We start from the raw sequence: 22,440 nt of genomic DNA on the forward strand, positions 1-22,440 counted from the left end.
CAGGACGAGGACACAGTCACTGCGAACGTCATGTCTGCATTTGTTGTCGTGAGTTTTATTACTGTGTGCTACTGCAGTTTCAAGTGAAACATCTCCACTGCATCATTATGCAACAGTAATGAGTTGACAAAAAATAATAGGTGTGATGTTCACTTTTCCGTCTGAGAGTTTTAATCTTACAAGATTGGGAACTGTGAGAGTAAAAAGACATAATATAAAGGCAAATCTGTGCAGCAAAAGGTAGTAGAATGTGATGAAAACTGATCAAATACTCTGAACTATGGCAGTTAAAGACTGAGAAAAGACAAGTCAAATCCAAAGAGTTGCTACAAGCAAAAGGTACAAATTGTACCAAAGCCTGTAACAAAAAAAAAAAACTCCAAGTGTTTCTCAGTTAAGGAATGGCCCTCAGTCACCACCATTACTGATTACCTTTATGTAAGCGCTATTCCTGTCCTCGGTTTACAGCCACACAGGTGAGCTGAATCACCAACTTTACCAGCCGCCACATGCAGACTCACAAATCCCCAATGAGCTAAAAATGAGGAAGCATCTCATTGAGTTCCGCTACATGGCTTGAGCGCTTGAGTGCACTCAGGCAGCGTTAAAGCTGCTTGTCACTTTCCTGGTAGGCTATCCTGCATTGCATCACACGCTTTATTTAGTTTCCTTGCCGCCTTAAGTGCCTGCATACATTTTGAAGCGCTGGCCTTGTAAAACATTAAAAAGCCCCGTGGAAGCTTTTGCGTCATTGTTAGCTACATTAGAGGCCCGCACTGTGCCGGCAGCAAGGGAGGAAATGGGGGAGGTGATGTGTGCAGGGGGAGGGGGAACACCTGGGCATCACCTGGGTTGAGTGTGTTGCTGCAGCACACACTAAACTAAATGAAATTAGTCTCTATGAGCACACTTATGCGTCTGATTTTGCTATGTCAGAAATATATGTGTATATTTTCTAACTGCTGCAGCATTTTATTTTGGAATAAAAAGGAAAAATTACTTAGTGACATACCTTGTTTTGGTCCACTACAGTACAATTGTAAATTATTAAAACTAACATAATTACAATTATGCATCCTTCCTGTTATATACTCAAAAAAAGTTGTTCATAGAATGTATAGGGGAATTTTAGTTATACATACTTGCATCTGAGTTGATTTTACACTTTACATTCTTTTGTGGCTCCACAACTCTGATAAACTGCGTCAGTACTTAACTGCAATAATTAAAGGAAAGCCCAAACAATTGTAAGAACAAACACTAAACTTCATTGTATCTCTGCAAGAGGGGTTCAGTTATGGAACAGCTGCAGTCAGAACATAAAAAACATGTCAAACAATAGGGAAATTTAAACAAGTAATAGAAGATGATATTAATAAAATATATGCTGCTATTAATGAGACTTATTAAAATCAATGTAATTGTGCATTATGATTTATTCTGAGAGAGTATTATCATTGTGTATATTGTGTATTATGATTTTATTTTGAGAAGGTATTACAATATGTGTTGTGTAATGTGCTTCATATTCTGATGAGACACAGTGAAAGTGGCAATATTTAAGTTATTATTGTCATAAGGGTTTTGGTATATATAAGTGTTCAACTTCTTCCAAAACCCTTTTCGAACTTTGAAACTTTAATTTTGTGTATCAAATGTTGACTTTTGTTTTAAATTTTTGGTTTGAAATAAGATAAATTAAAAAAACAAACACAGTTTTTTCAGAGAGTCCTTTGAGGGATCCTGACCCTCAGGTTGGGAACCACTGCTGCAAATGACACAAGTACTGATTTTCTTCACAGACCAGCACTGTGGCCATTCTGTGCATCCTTAATTTCAGCTGGTGAGTAAACTTCCAGTTGATATCTCCATATATTCTGATTTTACTGCAAGAATGAACAAGAATTCTTAAGAAAGACGAACGTTAACCTTTGGAATGGCCAATCTCTCCACCTTTTCCGGCCCGTCCTCAGAGTCCGAGCAGGTGTGTGTGTCTGCTGGGATGCGAGGTCGGTGCAGTGGCTGGAGGCTGATCTGGGTGCTGAGGAGGTTGCTGACAGCCTTCAGAGAGCTGCAGGTGTTCGGAGGCAGTGATGGATCTGCCAGCAGGTCTGAGATCAAACCGTGCGCCTCACCCATCACTGCGATGTCCACCACCACACTGGTGCCCGAAGACTGGAAGACAAGGTGAGAGGAAAGGAAAGGGAGTGAGACAATCGCTCTTTGTTCATCTTTTCTGGTGTAACACAGTGATGACGCAGTGAACAAACGTCAGTATGCACTGACGCACGTGGCTTCTTTATCACTGTACCTGAAAGAGAAAGAGAATGTGTTCATCTGTGTGCTGGGGGCAGAACACATCTACTGTGAGTGAGCTTCTTGTGAATGCATCTGTCTTTACACTAAATTAAACATGTTACAGTCCCAGAAGGAACAATGACAGCAGGTTAGCATGGACGAATGACAGTGTTAAACATATTATAGTCATAAAACAGCATCATTCATACACACCTTCCCCACCTCTTGCTGCCTAAATCTAGCTGTCAGTGATTCAACATATTGACTGACAAATCTGTGCCAAAGGCCAACCACGTGTGGTTTCAGTAATGGATTCCACTGTTAATGTCAACATGTGCTAATCAGCTTCTCTTTAGCTTATAATCAATTTCCTCACAGCACCCACATGCATACGCACCAGCCTGTTTATACATGCACAGTATATGCAATGCTTTGGAATTTAGCATTTCTAGATTGCAAAGTGAATCCGTAGAAATGAGCAAGGAGAACGCTAAAGACTCGGATGTACAAAAAAAGGAGTGGATTTTGTGGAATTTCAACCAAATTTCAAAATCTTGCAACAGGGCAGACATTTTTTTAAAAAAAACAATCCAAATACAAAATTATTAATAAATGTGAAAAATCTGAAATAATGACTTAAAGATATTTCAAAAGGAGGATAATAGAACATAATTATGTGCTGATTTTAGCGTATTAAAGATATATCAGTAATAAGTAATAAGTGAAAACATGAAAACTTTTTTATTATAGAGCATAATGTAGAATAAACTCCTCGGGGTAATTTAAAAAATGTTGGGTTTTTTTTGTTTTTTTTATCACATAGCTTTTCCAGCAGAGCAACTCAATTCCCATGGTTTACACTGTCTGCAGCACATGTAGCAGAGTGCAGTACACAGCTGAACTGACAGTGGTGCGGAGTCAAGTGGTGACCTGATTGTTTTCTCTTTTCAATATATACTGTATATATGTATAAATCCAGTATGAGGGTGAAGAGGATGCTATTGGTTTCTTTTCCTTTTCATGTCATCTACTTACAGTCATTAGGTTCAAATCAGTGCTGTAAGAATATCACTGATCACTGTGGTTGAACAGAGCTGACTATTACTTTATTTACTACACCGATAAGACAATGATCCTACACATCACTCATTTTTTCAGTCAGAGGGAGGCAACACTTCAAACACCCGAATACGGCTGGATGCATCAGACTACACACTAAATGACGAATAAACTACGATTAGATGTGTGTTATGGGGGAAAACCCCGAAAACTTCGAGAGAAATTTACTGAAACAAAATAGATATGCGATAGATATTTTTATATGCACTCCTTTGGGTCTGATGCAGCTGCCCTTCTTTATCTGTAGTGTTTACTATGTCTTTTGTGAAGCAATAGCTGGCCCACAGCGCTGTCTGACTGGCTACATGTCATAAATAACAGTCTACTAATGCTAAAGAAAAAATGTTGAAAAGTTGTATTTTAAGTAAATGTACAGAAAACATAAATACACAAAGGCATATTTAAAAGTTTTTGTTTAACATTTGTATTTTCGATTTTGACACCATATTTCTACTTTCAGTAATAACGCCAAGAACATTGAAGATAATATCAGAAGAAATCACTAGCAGTGACTGGAAGGAAAATCAAAAATGTAACTAATTCAAATACTCAAGCACTGCTTGATTCTCTCAATTCTGATTAGTTAAGATACTGCCTTTAGTCTGACTCTAGTGCTGGATATTGTTTGCTTGTCGATACTAGTGCTGCGCAGAGACCTATATGTTCCCCCACATTTCTGTCTGAACTTTAAGCACGATCATGACAGTAGTGACATTTATTTTCCAGCCTGACTGTCTCTAACATCCCCATCGAAAGGTGCGTTAGCTCCTCAAAGTTCAGATCTTGTTTCTTTCGTGTGACTAGTGCTGCTGCTGACAATATGGGAGCGATACAGTTTGATATCAAGCACAAAGGCTGTGTTACAACTGAACTATGAAACTGTTGTTTTCAGTATTGAAAATGTAAAAAAGAAAATGGAATAATCACAAACTCGCCATCATCAATAGAATACCAATATATCTTTGAGCCAATATCAGCTGTTAATAATAACAGCATTAGTCCTCTTATGTGTTTGAGAAAAGGAGCACAACCAAAACAACGTCCTTCAAATGTCAAATAAAATGGAACACTGTCATCTATTTATCAATTCGGAAATGGAACGAAAACCAAGCTTATTAAAAAGCAGCTGATTATTAGAGTGGCTGAATCAAATCATGATGTTTCCACCCGCCCACTCCTGCTGTCCTCCTGCATCCTTCTCCTCCCCACTGTGCCGGCACATGAAGCAAATGAGCTCACATGATAACTCCATCCATAAGCCTCTCCTCTCCCATCTGCCTGCCCCCTGAGGCTGCAAGGCTTGATGACTGGCAGCAACCTCTGCTTTTGCCTCTCTGCTTGTATCCGTGCCAAAGTTTTCCCACTTTGGTTGTAATTACAGTCAGTGTTTTCTTTGGTCTCCTGAGCTTGCTAAGTTGCCTGCTTGTACATTTTTACTTCTCTTTCAGGGTCAGTTAACTCATGCTCTCACTTCATCTTTCTCTCACATTGTTTGTGTTAGAGTTTGATATTGCACAGACAATTAAATTGCATAAAAGTTAACAACAGCAGAGCCCCTCCTTTGTATTCAAACGAAAATGATTTTCATAATTTACTTCTTTAAACAGACCGTATTAGCTCTTCAAACACATCAGGGCTCCGTGCTGTGGTGTGATGAGTAAAATGCATGAAGCACATAGGAAGATAGTTTCCTGGAAGAGCGTGTGTGTGTGTGTGTGTGTGTGTGTGTGTGTGTGTGCGTGCGTGGACGAGTGTGCATGTGTCACCTCAACCTGAACAAAACCCATTAGACCACTCCAGAGCTTTATGACATCCTGCTATTGTGACATTCACCTATTACCTGGCAGTAATGGACTCTGTTCGGCTAATGTCAGGGAGGGAGTGAGATAGTAGGAGCATGAATTTGTGTGTTTATAGACACACACACAAGGATGTTGGCGTTGCAGCTGTTTTAAGGCACTTTTCTCTGTTATTCTCTGATGTATAACATTTTTACTTTAGAGTTTAAAAAAATCAACAACTAGCATGCGCATACATTTGCAAGTGCGCTCAGTGCAACGTGCAGGAGGAGTTGAGCTGATGGAAGTGCTACAGAGCGCTATTCTGGTAGAGACACAGTGGAGAGGCAAGGCGAGGGAGAAGGTTATTGATTCCTCCCAGCATAAAGGCCCACAGGATACAGCAGGGGGAGCGATGTCAATGAGTAAATGAACAGTGGACACACGCAAATGTGTACACACACACACACACACACACACACAGGCATGCATGTACCAGAACTGCCCCTTGGGATCAGTCTGTCAAGCTTTCAGGGTAATACAGTACACGCTGCACACACAAAGATGGGTCGTAATCCCTCAACGAATGCAGTGCACTGTGACGGAAGACAGTTTTAAACACTGGGGTCTGATGATACACGCAGATAAATAAAACAAGATCTGTGCATATTAAGCTTCTAAGAATAGAAATGCTGATTTGGATCACTTGTCGAGCCAAATGTTAAAACGTGTCTGTTTACAGCAGAGTCGGGTTTGGCATTCAAACTCACACACAAGGTGTTTAAAAAAAATACGACAACAGATAAACACTTTTTTATATATGTTAAAACATAAATGACAAAAACTAGCATATAGTTGAGTCAGTCTGTATCGGGTTGCACTAAGTTGTTATTTTGGGAACTGCAACTGCAATCACTGGAAAACTCCCTGATAGTTATCAAGAGATCATTTTATAGGCAGATTTTTTAGGTTTAGATTGCCTTGGTCTCTGATCATATTAAGTAATCCTGTGCAATAAATTTACACAAGTAAGTGTACACATGCACATAATGCAAATAATTAAAGTTATTGGAAGATGGACTATATTCCACACAAATACAGATTATACGGAAACCAAACCAAATTTTCACTGTTGACACTTGCTCTGAAAAATAATATCACTGACAATTCCCCCGTCTCTCTTTCTCTCGCACCTTCTCGCAATTATTTCCCCTCCAGTTTCCCATATCTGCCATTTCCCACTTTCTCAGCCCCCCCACCCCATCCCCCAGCCCTCTCCTGAGAGACGGTTAGGAAATATGTAGGCAGATCAGGCATAAAGGCAGATGGTGAGAGCAGAGAGGGAGATAAAGAGAAAAAGAGTGATGGAGCAATAGAGAGATGGAAAGAGACTGACAGACGCATAGAAAGAGAGGAGATGAGTCCACAGGCAGGCCGTGGCCAGTCAAGTGAAAAAGAGAACAGCTCACTCTCCAGACCAGCTGAGCTCCTCCACAGTCCGATCCACAATAACTGTAAATACAGCACTACAGTGGTCGGCTGCCCATTGTTTTTGTACTACTAAATCAATAGTTAAAAAAAAAAAAAACGGTGAAATATGTAGAAAGCCTTTACACCTCCCTGAACTTTAAGAATTAATTCTCAAGCAGTAGTAGCCAAGAAAGTATGCCAGAGGCCAAGTTCATGTTCTCGATACAAGAGGACAATTTCAGAATTGCAAACAGTTGCAGGATTGCAGAGCTGGAGCACCACACGGTTGCAAAGCTATTAATCCTTTACAAATGCATCTATTGATTTGTTAGTAATGGCGAGCAAACTATGTATTTTGGCACAGGCCAGCTGAGAGGTGTGTTTTTGAACTGGTCTGAATCACTAAACACCTACCTCTGATTGTTACTTTCACTTTGCAATACATGTACCTTTATCTCTTATTCACACTGAGCAAAACAGACACAAAATCACTAGGCATTGATTATTTGTGTGAAAGATAAAGAAAGCGTGCATTTGCAAATATATGTAATGAATGCACAGATAACACACCCACCCTTGCAAGACATTTTCCTCAGCAAATGGAGAAGAAACAATAGTGACACTGGATCTCCCAGCAGAGGCTTCACTCTCCTGCTTACGAACACCAGTCTCTCACATGCGTAATTGACCTAAAAACTAGGCTGTATCAAGAAGCTTAATTTAGACATTGCTTCAAGTTGTCCTATTTAAACCATCTCATCATTTCTGATTAAATGGCAGGCACACACATGTGCACACAACCCACAGACACACACACGCAGCTCACGTACATGTACATGCAGCACACACCCAGGCTGAATTAAACCAATACTCAACCTGTTTAGGAAGACGTGCATTTTCCTGATGCCGTCCCATGGTACTAGCTGAGTGCCTCCTCTGCATCATTCGTGTTCAGTTTGAACACAACTGTAATATCGCTATCTAGACTGCTGTAGATATGAACGGCTGTATGCCCGATTTTTCTTCCTTCAACCCAAATGTCACAAGTAAGAGACTCAATCCAGAGCAGCTGACATTTCAACAGTGCAGCCCACAAACGCTTCCTCAGTCTCTCCTCTCATCTCCTCTGCTCTCCTCTGCTCTGCTGCTTCATGAACCTCCCTCTGTCCTCTCACCCGCCCCTACCTCTGCATCTGCCAACTGCGAAATCAGTGGCGGTTCAGGGATGAGAAGACCTGCAGCACAGAGAAATCAGTTGTATTGAAAATACCTGGTTGCTAGGAAACATCGGGACAAAGATCAAAGTGACTCGTCTACGGACCATAAAATAGTTGTTCGGGGCTCAGTTGGCCACAGTCATACTACGCCTACTACTTGTCAAGTGTTTCCTGTGATAACAGGTGATGCATAACAACCAAGCAGTGAGTAACGTGTATTATCGGAAATGCACTTTCTACATCAGGAAACTGAGGAACATATTGATTCATAAAAAGTCCATTGAGATGGTAGGTTTGCTGTACACTACAGCTGTACGCCAAGTGTGGAAAAAAAACACGTATGAGTTACTATTAAATATACAAAATAATTAATTAGTACGACATAAAAGCAGTCCAGTTTTCTGAAAAGATCACACTTATTTTTAAAATCTCGGAGTCTTGGTCAGAATAATCTAATCAGTGGGAACTTTTTCCCAAAATATATAAGAATGAACTTTGCAGCTTTCCCTCTTATGGATAACTAATGATGTGTACTGACTTCACATTGCATGCTTATAACAATTAAATTATTTATTCCTGCCCAAATTAGTAGCACAGGTAATGTTTTACCTGCTGAGTAAACAGCATCTTTGCCTCAGCATGTCAATAACGATTCATTCACCCTGCAGAAAAAGGGAATTACATGTTTTTCTTTGCTGCAACCCTGATTTACAGAAACTAAATTCCTATACAGCCAAACTGCATTCTGCATTCTGTTTGGTTACGTTTAAGCACCAAAACTACTTGTCTGGGCTTAAAAAAATATCATGCTTTGGCTTAAAATGTACATTTATACTATGTTAAATACTTGTTAGGACCAAAACAACTTGGTAAAATTTTTGGAAAATATCATGTTTAGGGTTAAAATTGACCCAAAATGTAATTGAGAGCTCAGTTTAGTTGTATAGGAACATCATTTTTAGCAGCCATGGCTGTTCCTTCGCTTTCAAAAATTGGCCCACATTGTTTCACTTCCTTAATTCTCCCTAATGTGTATGTTGCCAAGCTTTCCAGCATAAAAGCACTTTTGCATATTTCTCATGTGTGATGACTCCACTCGAATGTTTGCAAGGCACAGAGCTAGCTAAAGTGATATATTAAGCAATATGTTTATATTAACATTAAATGAGCTGACTCCCAGGGTACGTAAAGGGGTTACTAGTTCTGCTGATCCCTGAAAATCAAAATTCAGTAGCTTTCAGTTTGTTTATTTGGCTCTGTCGAGGCCAAGAACACTAAAATGCTGCTTTTTATAAAACCTTAAGCAGCTACCAGTTACACAAGTGACTCCGACCAGCACAATATGTCACAGGGAATAAAGAACTTGTGAGGAAAGTCAAACACTGACTGACAACTTCTTGAAATATATTTTTGTATTTAAAAAAATAAGAAGAAGTAAATAAAAGTTTTGGGTTCAGCTTGGGAGAGGAGGAACCATCACACTTGTAAATAAAATGCTAATGAGCCTAAAGATTAGCAAATACACAAAATATCTACTGTACAGCTATTTATGTGATAAGCCAATCTTCAAATTAGAAGGGAAAAGTTATGCCAAAGACACACACACATATCCTTCCTCGCCTTCCCCTCTGGGCTGCACTGACCTGGGATCTGCTCAGAACTCTCTTGTAGTCCCAGTCTGGTTGGCCCATAATCTGCAGATAGAAGCACACAAACAGAAGCTACTGTCAGAGACCTGTCCACTCCATGACACTATACAGCTCTATCTGAGCACAGAACATCTTCCACTGACCCTCCTTTGCTTCACCCCTCCTCCATCACTCTCTCCATCAACCTATCTAAAAATAAAACAAGAGCAGGCACTACTGATGAGGAAAAAGAAAAGGACACATCACCCTTAATGCTGGAGGGCTGATCTACATACGTCTCTCCTCACCCCTCACCCCACCACCACCACCACCACCACCACCACTCTGTCCTCTCTGCGATGATTTTTCACTTTTCCTCTGTCATAGAATGGTGTCATTCAATTTCACAGTCAGATGACACGTTTTTGAGTGACTTTCCCTAAATGTGAGAGCTTTTATGTTTCTGGAAGGCCCCTTTAGGAGATCTAGTCGAAATGTTTCCTCTTGATTCCAGTCTTTGAGCTGAGCAAACACAACAATCCGTGACTGATCTCTGTAGTGAACACAAAGATGAAGTTGATGATCGATGACCAGCAGAAGGATACAAAATACAAAAGGGGCCAATTAAAGCTGCAGCAGACGACTGGTGGCCCCAGATGGCAGCAAGATATAACTGTTTGAATCTTTAAGACAGCACAGAAATTGTGCGATATGACACGAGTACTGTAAAACGTATTCTTCTGACCTAGATTTCATGTGGCTAGCAGCTGGTGTAGTGATGAAGAAGAAGACGTAGAAATTTGAAGCTAAGCTCAGGCTAGAAGTTCAGCATTTACTATTATAATTTTACCTTCTGGAGAGACGGATTTCCGCTTGTAATCACGTCAGACAGCATTTGGATGCTGGACTGAAAGCTCAGCTAGGGTCAGCTTCTCTGTTGCATCCCCACTGTGTGATTCAGATAGATTTAGATGGCTTATTTTTGCATTAAGAATTCTGTCCAGTGCAAATTAAAATAATTTTGGTCCTCGACTTAAAGGGGATGTGACTTTGTTATTGTTCTGTCACTAGATTAAATGCTGCAAGAAAATATCAGACCAAAGTCAATATGATTTTGTTTCTTGTGGGTGGGATTTTTACGTATATAGTATGTTTTAAAACCAAAAGTATCTTGACATAGATCCTTGTATTCATCTATATGTTGGAACTATGTGTTCACAGCATGCTACCAGCTACCTGATAAAATATATTTAGCAGAGTACATTAATAAAAATATAAAATATCAATAATCAATCTTGAAATAACTGCAGCTACATTTAATTGTGATTGTGGGAAAATTAAAACTGTTGCAGGTAAAATGTTTAAATGTGACTTCGCTGTGTCTTCTGTAAAACTGACCAATGTGTAGAATGTTTCTGGTGCAACAATTTGACAGTTTTAATCATGTACATAACCCTCGATAACAACTGGTCCCAGGCCCAGTGTGCATGCACATGTGTGTCTGTGAGTGTGTGTCTGTGGAGCGCCCAGGCTGTAGTCTGACGCCATAAAATGTGATGACCTGACAGTGCAACTGTCATCCACTGGAGATGACTTTGCATCTTGAATGGCAGATGAGATAATCTGCCTAATACAGTAGATTTGTGTTTTATGTACGGCCTTGAGGAATAGGAGGGAGGCAGCTTGGAAAAAAATGAAAAGCTAGAGTCACTCTTCACTCATTTAGCATGTAAAACACTTGAATTTAAATCCTTTGTGTCTTTCTTGTTGACACTCTTTGCTTGAGAGACGAGGCGCTATATTGAAGTAATGATGCAGTCACAGCGCAGCACCGTAGCAGAAATTAAACTTTAGAAAACCAAATGAGTCCCTGTTCTCTCTTTCACAAACATTTCAGCTTCCATCTTTTACCCGAGCCATTAAATCCTCCTCTGCGCTCTGCTGTCTCCTGACAGCCTCCATTACAACTCAAATACACTTCTCTTGTCAAGTCTATAAGAGGCTGGGAAATCACAGTGGCCTAATGTGCTTCTGAGCCACATAATCTTTGACAACTCCATCATTCAGTCTTAATTAGACTGATACTAATTTCACTCATACAAATTGTGCAACAAAAAGTCAACATTTTGTGCAAGCAGAGAAGCTTCAGCTGCACACACATCACAGAGTGAGATTACTACGATGGCCAACACATGCGACGACATGCTGCACACTGCAGGGGGAGCTCTTCTAGTTGAGCTGAACACTGCTAGTATGAGGGGTGCTTTCTGGCATGTTCAGGACTTACATCTCTTTAAGAAACAAGCGTTCCTATGTGTTAATACATTTACCAAGAACACACAAAACTGAAATCAAAAACATGGTAGCACAGTTATTGTACAGAGTATCTTTGAGTTATGATTAAATAAACCTAAATTCTCTTAGAATTCACAGTACATGCACAGAAAATAGGAAAATCTACAAATCACTTAACATGTAGGTTCACAGTAGTCAATCCCAGCATAGAGGGGACAAACAACAGGACTGTAGCCTTGACAGAGGTTTTCTAGTTCACCACAGTGCTAACGGGGAAAAAAAACAACTCTTTGTATCTAAAGTTTTGGACACATCTGAAGACTATCTGGAACCTACTGGACTGGACAAGCAGCATTTAAAGTTAGTTTCCACCAGCGTGCACAGAATTTTAATCTTTGCCACTCAGGAAGAAACGTTTGGTGGTCATTAACAACTGCAGGTTCTTGAACCAAAACAAATTCAATGTAGTGAGATTTACACTGAAGAGGATTAAAAGAAGAAGACAGAAAAAATATGAGAACAACTGCCAATGTCTGGATCTGATGACTGATGACTGGAATCGGAATTGGAATGATTTTACTTGCTGCTTATCACGACCAACCTGTTATTATGTGTGTGTCTGCCCTTAGTACCTTTAGGTTCACATGACTATCAGGTATTTGTATATCATCCTCAAACTTGGAAAAACACTATAACTAGTGGTCAGACTACAAACCAAAGAATTCTTGTTGGTCAGTTACAAACTATAACTATGTCAGGGACATTTCCCAATTAGGAAACAATACAAGAGACACTGCAGTTTACTAGGACTGTTACAAATGAGTTGTGTTAATCCTGACTGCTCCTAAATGAATTCTACTGCTGCGTGTCCTTCATCAACCTCATTATTTTTACAAGACAAATATAATTCAAACCACAATTGTGCAGCTTTTGAGAAGTTGTGACCCACTTATCATAAAAGAAAAAAAAAAAGCCTCAAAGCTAAAAATAAAAGAAGAAACTTCTTCACCAACCCCACAGGCCTACAGAGAACATCCTTGTTTTGCATTTAAAAAAATATTACATTAGTCCACCCCAGATACAACATGGAAATACAAACTGTGTACTACAACATCCTTTCTTTTCCTAATGCTTTAAGTGGAAGTCACTCCAACAATGTGAAACCATTTTAGAGTTTTAGATTCTAGTATAAAATGCAATATGTGACTGTCTTTAAAGGGACCAATGAGAAACTTATGAATACTCAGCGTATTACATACACATCCAGTTTGGAGAGGCAGACAGGAACATAAGGGGGAGACAAAAAGGCCAAGTGAAAAAAAAACAAAACAAAACTATATCAATTTAAATCCATATTTAGAATATTTTCACCATACCTCTTCATCAGCCTCTTCTAATGGGAAATTGAAACATTCATATCACTGTCTCCAAAGTTGACAAAACAGTGGTTGTACCTGCAGAACACTGCTCTACCACTGCCTTTTTTGGCTAATTTGTTTGTGCTACTTGTGACTTTGGTAGTTTAACATAGCAGTTCAAGTCCAGTGTTGTAAAACCAGACTATTCTCTAGTAACAATACAGAGCTGTGTAGAGTGGTCTAGCTGAACCTCATTATCAATCTGCTATAGCTGTAAAAAAATAAAAAAACAAACAATCAATCAAACAAACAAACAAAAACACACTTTGGCTCATTTTGTGTAAGGCATTACAAAGCCCAGGATGTAGCAACAGTGCCCCCCTCAAAATAGTAATGGAGAAATTGTTCTGGTGGGACATTTGCATGCAGAAGGGTGAGCACTGTCATGATTATGGCTAATTCACAATAAAAAAAAAACAACAAAAAAAAACAAACCAAAAAAACTGTTATGGTTGCCTTATTGTGTTATTCAGATCTTTGGCAAAACTTGAAAACTTTTCAGTGTGGTAGTTTGCTGATTGGGATTTTGAAAACAGTAACACACAGACAGTGGAAGGGGAAGAGAAAGCTGCTTGAAATGTGCAGCCAACAGTAAGCGTATACCTGCAGTCTACATCTGATGAGTCAGACTAGTTCAGATTCAAACTGATGTGGTATAAAGCCAAAGTCACACAGTAGTAGGCTGACAACTCTTATGTTCTGAAATGTAAAATTACGCTTTTTGTCAACAGAGTCTGGTGGCTATGAAGAGAGCAACATAAAAGGCTCAGTTTCCTGTTGGATGGGCTCTCCGACGACGAGGTAATGCAGTTAAAATATTCTATATATAGTGTTAAATTGAAATTGACTGTCTACTGTAGTTAGCACACTGACGACCGATATGTACCTCATGCAACCCCACTTCAAAGAAACCAAACTATCCCTCTCAACCTGGATTATCGGTCAAACTAACGGCAGCATGTGTGAGTGACTGTGCATGTTGTGACCCACAATGACAAATGCCACGTAAGGGCTGTACGAACAAAGGAGCTGCGCAAAATGAATGTCTGCAAGTCCATCGTCACATATGCACACCCACACACTTGCACACCCGCAGAGGCACAAGCACATATGGGTGCAGACACATGCACCGACTCACACATTAACACACATGCTCTCTGTCACGACTCAGACACTGTAGTCCTGAAAAACCCAGCAAGCCAGACCAAAACCCCTACTGGCCAGCAACTGTTCTTACTAGATCCCAGCTGAGGCTGCGAGAGACATAACACATATATGAAAAGAGACAGAGAGAGACTGGAATTTAAAAACAACAGAAGTGCAGAGCAGATGATAACAAATCTTGTTGAAGTTATCTTATTCAATTCCTGTATACTGTGAATAATAAATATCGACAGACACCAAAATAATATATCTGAGCAGAGATGCTGTTACCTCAGCTGACGCCATCTAATTTCACCTGACTTGGTCTGATCTGGGGATGTTGTGATATTTGGAGAAGTAAAGAATGAAAAATAATATGACAGCATAATATATTTTGCTTTATATATTAAGGAAGCCTCACTGAGTTTTAGATTTCCTTTGCAAAAGAGACCTGAGAACAAATTACATATACAGAAGATCATAACAAAGAAAACCCTCCACTTAAAACACACACAGGACCAAACTAAATACAATGAGTAAAGCTTCAAAGTCTCTCAGAGGAATGAGTATCTTTAACTTCAAGCTGTGCTGCTGCTCATTCTAGTAGCTCCACAGTCCTAGAAACCAGTTGTAACCAGTTCAGAGTTATAATGAGGAACTTTCAAGGCCAATATCTGCTGCGATCAGGCAATTTGCCCTGAACTCAACTAAATAGGGTGCAAAAGTTCACAAACCTCATGGTTTCAGATCATATCATAACTTCTGAATCACAGACTGAATATTTTTTTCAATCAGCAATACAAAAAATAAATCAATAAGTTACAGCAATAGTCAACTGCACTCAACACGCCCTGTTGTTTGTTTGTCTCTGTTTCTCTGTCAGCAGCGTTATGTAAAAAAGAAAAACAAAAGCACACCAAATTTCATGAAATTTGTCAAGAGATAGAGCATGGCCAATTAAATGTCAGTGGTTTCATACTATGATGGTTCAACTTTGCAATTCATCCAAAGTTCCAATGTGTGCTGAACCATGGGTGGAGATCCGTACATATCGCCAATCAACTATAGTCCGTTATGCCACTACAACTAATGAAGTAGTCCAGAGATATAGATATGATATCTAAGTCACTTATATGAAGAACTTAGAACTCAAGACGCAAGTATGCTTTTAAAATGCTACACATTAGTGACTGTGTTATGCCTGCAGTATGAAGTGAATAACACTGCAGTAAACAGTGTCCTTTGGTTTAAGGATGGTGGTTGCAGCATGCAAGATATCTTAATAATCTATTGTATGTAGTATGGTCCAGTTGTAGGTTTTTTCTGCTATCAAAAGAAAAAAGAGCACAGTTATAATGTTCAAAATAAGTTCTGTCTGGCCAGATTCCTATATAATTAGAAATTTGGACTTCATCCGTGAGATCTCCATTTAACACATGGATAAGATTAGAAACATTGTGCAAGTTGTTGTGAAATTCAAATGTTTTTTTTTTTCTTTTTCTGTCTTTCTTTGGAAGAAGTTATAAATGAAACAGTCAATTGTGCAGGACATAAAAAAACCAGCCTCCAATCCGGAGTAAGCCTAGTTTGCAGTTTGGTTGACAGAAGATGGTATCATCAGCATAAAAAAAAACTGGTATTACACTCCTGGAAGAGTTGGAAAATAAATATTACCTACCTACTGAGGAAATAGTGGACCTAGTATTGTCCTTGATGGACATCTTTATCAAGCTTTGTTTAAAGATAATACCATTATACTTATGTCAGTAATGTGTGTAATTATTGCCCAGCAATACACTGACAGGAAAAGGTTGAATGATGTGTGCAAACATCTTCTTTCATCTCATCTCATGCCAAAGCTTATCAGCTCCTTGTTGCAAAACCTCAAGTTTCAGGATTCTGAAATTTGCTTATATTTAAAGTCTTCTTTTTTTTTTTTTTTTTTAACTGTTGTATTGTTGCTCAGTATCCTAATTTTGTTGTCTTCCGCGTCATGCAGTTAAATCAGATTGTGCTTTCAATGCAAACTTATTGACCCTAAGAATCACTGTTCACCCACTCAACATAGCTAACTTGCCAGATGGATTTGGCAATGCCGCCTGTGCATTACGGTTTGCATGTGTGTGTTTATGACAGTGTATGTATGTGAGTGTGTGTGTGTGAGCGAGCGAGGGAGAGAGATGGGACTCCTGGGATGGATGATGATGACTCACCCACCCACCCACGCACACACACGTGAATTCAGACATGCACTCATTACCGTCATCACTCAAAACCCTGTTAGCGCTGCTCACTGATGCTAATTGTTCCCAATCAGCACATCAGGGGTCCTGTCAATGCACCGTGAAACCAGACCACACCAGCGATTGCTTATTGATCTCATTACATGCTCACGTCACTACATCCAGCGTTTGTGTGCATACAGATGTTTGATGGACCCGCTGAAACACTACCAGCCTCATAGTGGAGCCCAGTGCTGCAACTATTTCAAACTGAACTTCAAAAGGATTTAAAATGATGATCAGGCACCAGACAAAAACATGTGAAATCTGTTTTATTCAGTGAACCAAAACTAGCAGTGTACAGCCATGTTGGCCACCATGCAACGCTGTAGTTAGGCACAAAATTACATGGCAAGCCACCCAATGGTTGTTGAAATATGGTTAGACTGGATCAAAGTATCAAAGTGTAACAATCACTGTTATCACTGTTGTATATATATATATATATATATATACATACACACACACACACACACACATATATATATATATATATATATAACATTTTATTTATTTATTTATTTAAATTTATTTTTTTAAATTAAATCTGTAAAACTTATTTACTACCACAATTCCAAAAATTTCAAATTGACTCCTGCACACTGTTTATTTGTTTCAAATAAATGTACTTTGTGTAAGATGGCGGAGTCTTTTTGAAGCTTTTGGACATGCTGTCCAAAGCACCTGTCTCATGAAATAGATGAGTGAAAACTTTCTTTTTCTACAGCAACAGTCCACCAAAAAATGTAGATTCATGTTCTTTTATGTTTCAGAAATAATTGATAGATAATTTCCCCAATATAAACAACAATTTTAATACTCAAGTTATTGTACATCTGAAATTTTCAGTTAAATGTCAGTAAGACTACGGTATTGATATTGGCAGCTACAGCACATAATTAATAGGACTCATAAATAACCTTAAACACAGCTCTACATTTTTAACTGCATGCTCCTCTCTACTTGTGTTTTGTATTTTTCCTCAGCAGAAACACTCAGGTAAGATCAATACCACCTTTTGTATATGCTTATTAATACACAGCAGTTAGTAAGTACAAGTGTATACACTATATAATTACTAACTAGAATGGCAGAATGTGAGATGTAAAGACAAGAGGATTTAATTTCACGTGCAATTGAGAATCTTCATTACAAGAAATGTACTTTTGTTGTTTATCATTTAATGATCATCACAAAGTCCCAGAAGTCATAGCTGGCATGTTTACATTTCTGAATAAGTAAAAGGCAGCTGGTGAAAAGACTTCCTCCTCCTGTGTAGTACACCGTTTACTGTGTTCATGCTAAGATGGAAACTGAGTTAATGCTTATATGGATACAACTTAGGAGTTGTATAGTTGTAAAAAAGCTGAAAAATATCAGTTATATATGTCACTTCATTCATATCTCTGCCCTGTTTTGTTCCCCTGTGCATGCGTTGTGCTGATGGCAGCCACTAACACAGCCTTGGGCAAGTATGTGTGTGTGTTTATGTGTTTCACTGTGGAGTTGCATGACTAAGCCTTCGCATGTACTGTCAAACGCATGCACGCATCTGTCAGCAAGTTTACATGTATACATTTTATATTTGTATTCCCCTATTCATGTTTGATGCATGAATTGCTGCGTTTGGTTTTGCACTTGCATGTGATCATGTGTCCTGCAGCGGGATGCCTTGTAACCAGCGATGGCTTTAATAGAACTGCACCCTGAACTTCGGGAATTAAATGAATGAAACCACTCGGGCATTAAAAGCACTTGAAGTGTTGACTGTCTCTCTTAATGTAAGCATTGTGTGTTCTTCAAAAGGCAGTAAATGGTAAAAATAACATTAAGGTAATGTCTTGAGTTTGCAGCCCACTTGGTTGGTAAGCTTAGAAATTTCTTCAACAATAATGCTGCACAAAAAGATTTTCCTTGCGATGCTAATTCTTCCCATGCCTACCTTTCATACTATTCAACTATGTTTTAGTGGTTTTATTTAATTCAGCACAATGTACTCCCCGCACAGGTGAATCAAATGCTATGATACACGTGTAACACCACTGAGAGCCAAGGTAACTGATGAAGATGTGTAAATATTACTAAGCTAAAGACAGATATTTCCGCCAGAGTTGGAAAGACCAAAATCAGGCCAAACATGCCAGTAATTCAAGGATTTACATTCCCTTGAGGCCAAGAGGAAAACAAAAGGATGCCCTTTTCCCTTTTTTCCACAAAAACCCTTACTTTTCCAAATAATAGAATAAATTCTGCTTCAAATGTACACTTACACAGACGCTAGATTAAAAAAGGGAGAAATGTGGCCAACATGGAAACAGCATTTAGGTTTGACACCGAGCCATGTGATGAAGATGTGATTAAAAAGGGGTGCACATGCAAGAAAATGAGTTGTTGCGTTCAATAAAAGCATTAATATTATCCATTCTGAAACTACAGATGTAGCTAAAAGTAGACGAATATGCTTCTAAGAAGTGATTAACATATGCTTGGTCATGAAAAACGGACACTACAGACATATATCAACACATCAGTGTGTATAGAACTTCAATTTCTAGTGTATTTGTAGTAAATGTTGCAAAAGAATAAGCAGTATTTGTTTTTTGTTTGTTTGTTTCATAGTATGTGTCATTGTCCTGAAATACTTCCTGCTGTTGTTTAGGATTTTGACTCTGGATTAACCAGAAATTACAAGACGTTAAGAGATTTTATACATACTGTATCACCCAAACCGACTGTAAGGAAGAAGAAAATATCCCTTCCATAATCTGTATTTTTGATGGATATTTGCACTAATAACTACAATCCTTGACTGTGGTTGTCAGAATTTCTCCTAATGAAGGAAGCAATAGTACTGACAAACTAAACTAAAATCCTTTATTCATGTGTTCCTTATTGTAATTCAGCTGCTGAAATGATACTGAGCAGTACTGCAGTGAGTGAATGAATGATATGCATGCAAATACGACATTCAGGAAAAATAATATAATTTGCAACAATAACAAAACCTATTATATTCTTGCACCATCCACTTGTCATCTTTACTTCACTGAACAAGCTGCATCACACGCAAATAAGCTCTCATGCATGCAAAAATACTCATCTGAAACGCACAACCATTTCATCCTGGCTTCCCTCCCTCCCTCCCTTCTTCCCCTCCAAGGCTCCATGGCTAAGTGAAGTGCTTTTCCCTCGTGTTGTTGTACCCATGTTAGGCCACTGACGCCAGCTTGTCATTCTCTACTCCTATTACTGTGAGAGGTGAGTGCGTCACAGCTCCCACAACCCACTTCTCTCTGTCAGCTTTCTGCTCTTGCTGATTGACACTGACATTGCCGGGCGTTAGCATTTCAGCCCAAGTCTCTCGGGAACAACGTGAGCGTCCAGACACTGGTCTTCCATTTGAAGCTGCATGCATAATGACTTACATCCCATTTTGTGTCTGTACTTCTCGAAGTTTTGCTCTTTCACTATACTTTTTTAAGCATGATAACTGATAAATGAAACAAATCGGTCTTGCATCTCTTACTTTTTTATGAATTATTCAACTTTGTTGTGTATTTGTATTGATTCTGATGTAAATCATATTGTGTACTGTTTTCCATTACTGTCAGATATTTGTGAGAGTTTGCTTAAAGGTCCTTCTTGCAGACAGCTGCAAATATAAGTTGTGCTGAAAACTGAAATTCTTGAGTATGAAATAGGGAATGAGGCTCATCTTGTGGTGAACTGTTTGGTGTTATTAACGCCCCCCGACACCCACACAGGTGTTCTTCTGTCACTCTGTCTGGTTTTGTCAGGTTGGTTGGAGCCACAATGTTACCAAACTGAATTATTAACAATGATGAAAGTGTAAATTGTCCCGCTTTAACAGCAATGCTAACAGGAGTAGTCCACTCTGTAGATGTCAAGATTTCTTGTCAGATAGCATAGGTAAAACACATCTTTGTGGAGAGGATACGAGGGTGAAAGAATCCTTTATAATACAAACATCAAAGTGGAAAAAAAAAATAATAATCTTCGCAAGAAAAAAAAAAACATATTATTTTTGGATTCTAGGCCTATTGCCATTTGCAAAACCCACAGGAAACCAACATTTTATGGGTTTATTTGAGCACTTTCTCCTGGGAAACATTAACTGAGACCCTCCAGAAGAGGCCTGTAAATACAAAGTATCCACTAAATAGTATGAGGATGATGTGACTGTTTCTCTTTTCATGTGTTGGTCCTGTCTCATCCAGGGATAAAGTCCATACAAAAACCTGTGACCCTTGCTGGTTTGTGCACAGAAAAGATAGCATGCAGTTAACAGTGGTCTCATAGACCAACAAGAAAAGGAAGACACCAAGTAGGAAATTTGAAAAAGAACAAATCCATAGAAAGAAAGCAACTCTTCTGGGTAGTCCTGTCTTCAGGCTAAACCAAAGACACTCAGTGTGTTTCACACCAGAGCAGCTTCATCCAATAAGGACTTACTCATTGAATTGCTTGTTGAATGAAATTGGAGAGAGAGCAGTAGAGAAAGAAAAAAGTGGGAGGAGGATAAAGGCAGAGAAAGCAAGAGACACGTTCAGGAAAATAAGATGAATGAAAAAAGGGAACACGTTGACATTAGCTGCATGAAGCATAAAGGAAGCAAACAGGCCACACGTGTACTGTACGTATATGCGTTTGTGTGTGTGCGTGTGTGTGACTGAGCGATTCAGACAGAGAGAGAGTGTGTAGTTTGTGTATCATCCTGTATACACATCACAGCCCAAGGCCAACTCCTTCGTCTGCTTCTCAGATGAGAGCCAAGCGCTCACTTTGTGATGGTTTACCAAAGCTTTGAGAGAAAACAGGGTGCCATTTATAGATTGCATGCAATTATTTCTAAATATCGAAACGTGACCCGCAACTAATTCTGTCCTCTACAACTGGTTGAAAATACCCTAAAAGACAAGTCACTTACATGTAACACACTTACCGATTAAAGATGTGGTCTATGATCTACTGGTTTTGAGCTCCGGTAAGGTGTAGGAAAGTTGAATATTAAACAAAGTCATTCTATGATCCAGTTGAATGTAACATTTATGCAAAAACAAAGTTACTACATGTTCATCAAAATAAGAATTTTGTCTTGGCCACGTCGATGCAACAAAAAGCATAGGGTTAGATGAATCAGCACCATGAAAGTGATATTGACTGAGTGAGGAGAGGAACCTAGATCATTCCAACAAACATTGTTTTCCCTGTTTAGTCCACTCTACCATCCATTTTCATCTGTTATCCAGAATCAGGTGAAGATGGCAGCAGGCTGAGCAATGTACCCAGACATCCCTTTCACCAGCAATGTTTTCCACTTCCTCCCACACCAACTGAGAAGATTTACTGTGAAGGACCAGTGGCCCTATTCCAGGTTCCCTCTGGGTATCCAAACGTCTTACTCTCTGAAGGCAAGCCCACCCACCCTGCAGGGGAAACTCATTTTGTCTGATTGTATTCACGACCTCATTCATACCTATTGGAATGTACATCATTTGTCCTCTTTACCACAATGGTGTGGTACACTGCCCACATTACTGCTGATGCTGAACTGACCCGTCTGTCAGTTCCTCACTATTTCCCTCTCAATCAGGTGCAGCACCCTGAAGTACCTAAACACCTTCACTCTGGGCCTTCACCAGCTCAATCTGAACTGATGCACTGCTCTTCAGCAGAAAATCCACAGAAGTGGATGTTCTAACTCCGTTCCCAATCGCTTCCCATTTGGCTTCAAACCACCCCAGTGGATGCTACAGCTCACAGTCTGCTGA

The 22,440-nt window shown here is 39.2% G+C and overlaps 1 protein-coding gene across 1 annotated transcript in view; it reads right to left on the bottom strand.

Moving 5' to 3' along the window:
- LOC103361980 (cGMP-inhibited 3',5'-cyclic phosphodiesterase A-like) overlaps positions 1–22,440 on the bottom strand; it is a 59,149-nt gene that overhangs the window by 19,557 nt on the left and 17,152 nt on the right. The window contains exon 2 of the mRNA XM_008288211.1: positions 1,930–2,175. Coding sequence (XP_008286433.1) covers positions 1,930–2,175 — 246 coding nt within the window. The remainder of the gene's footprint in view (positions 1–1,929; positions 2,176–22,440) is intronic.

Source organism: Stegastes partitus, unplaced genomic scaffold (assembly GCF_000690725.1).
Source record: "Stegastes partitus isolate 25-593 unplaced genomic scaffold, Stegastes_partitus-1.0.2 Scaffold547, whole genome shotgun sequence".
Classification (NCBI taxonomy): Eukaryota; Metazoa; Chordata; class Actinopteri; family Pomacentridae; genus Stegastes; species Stegastes partitus.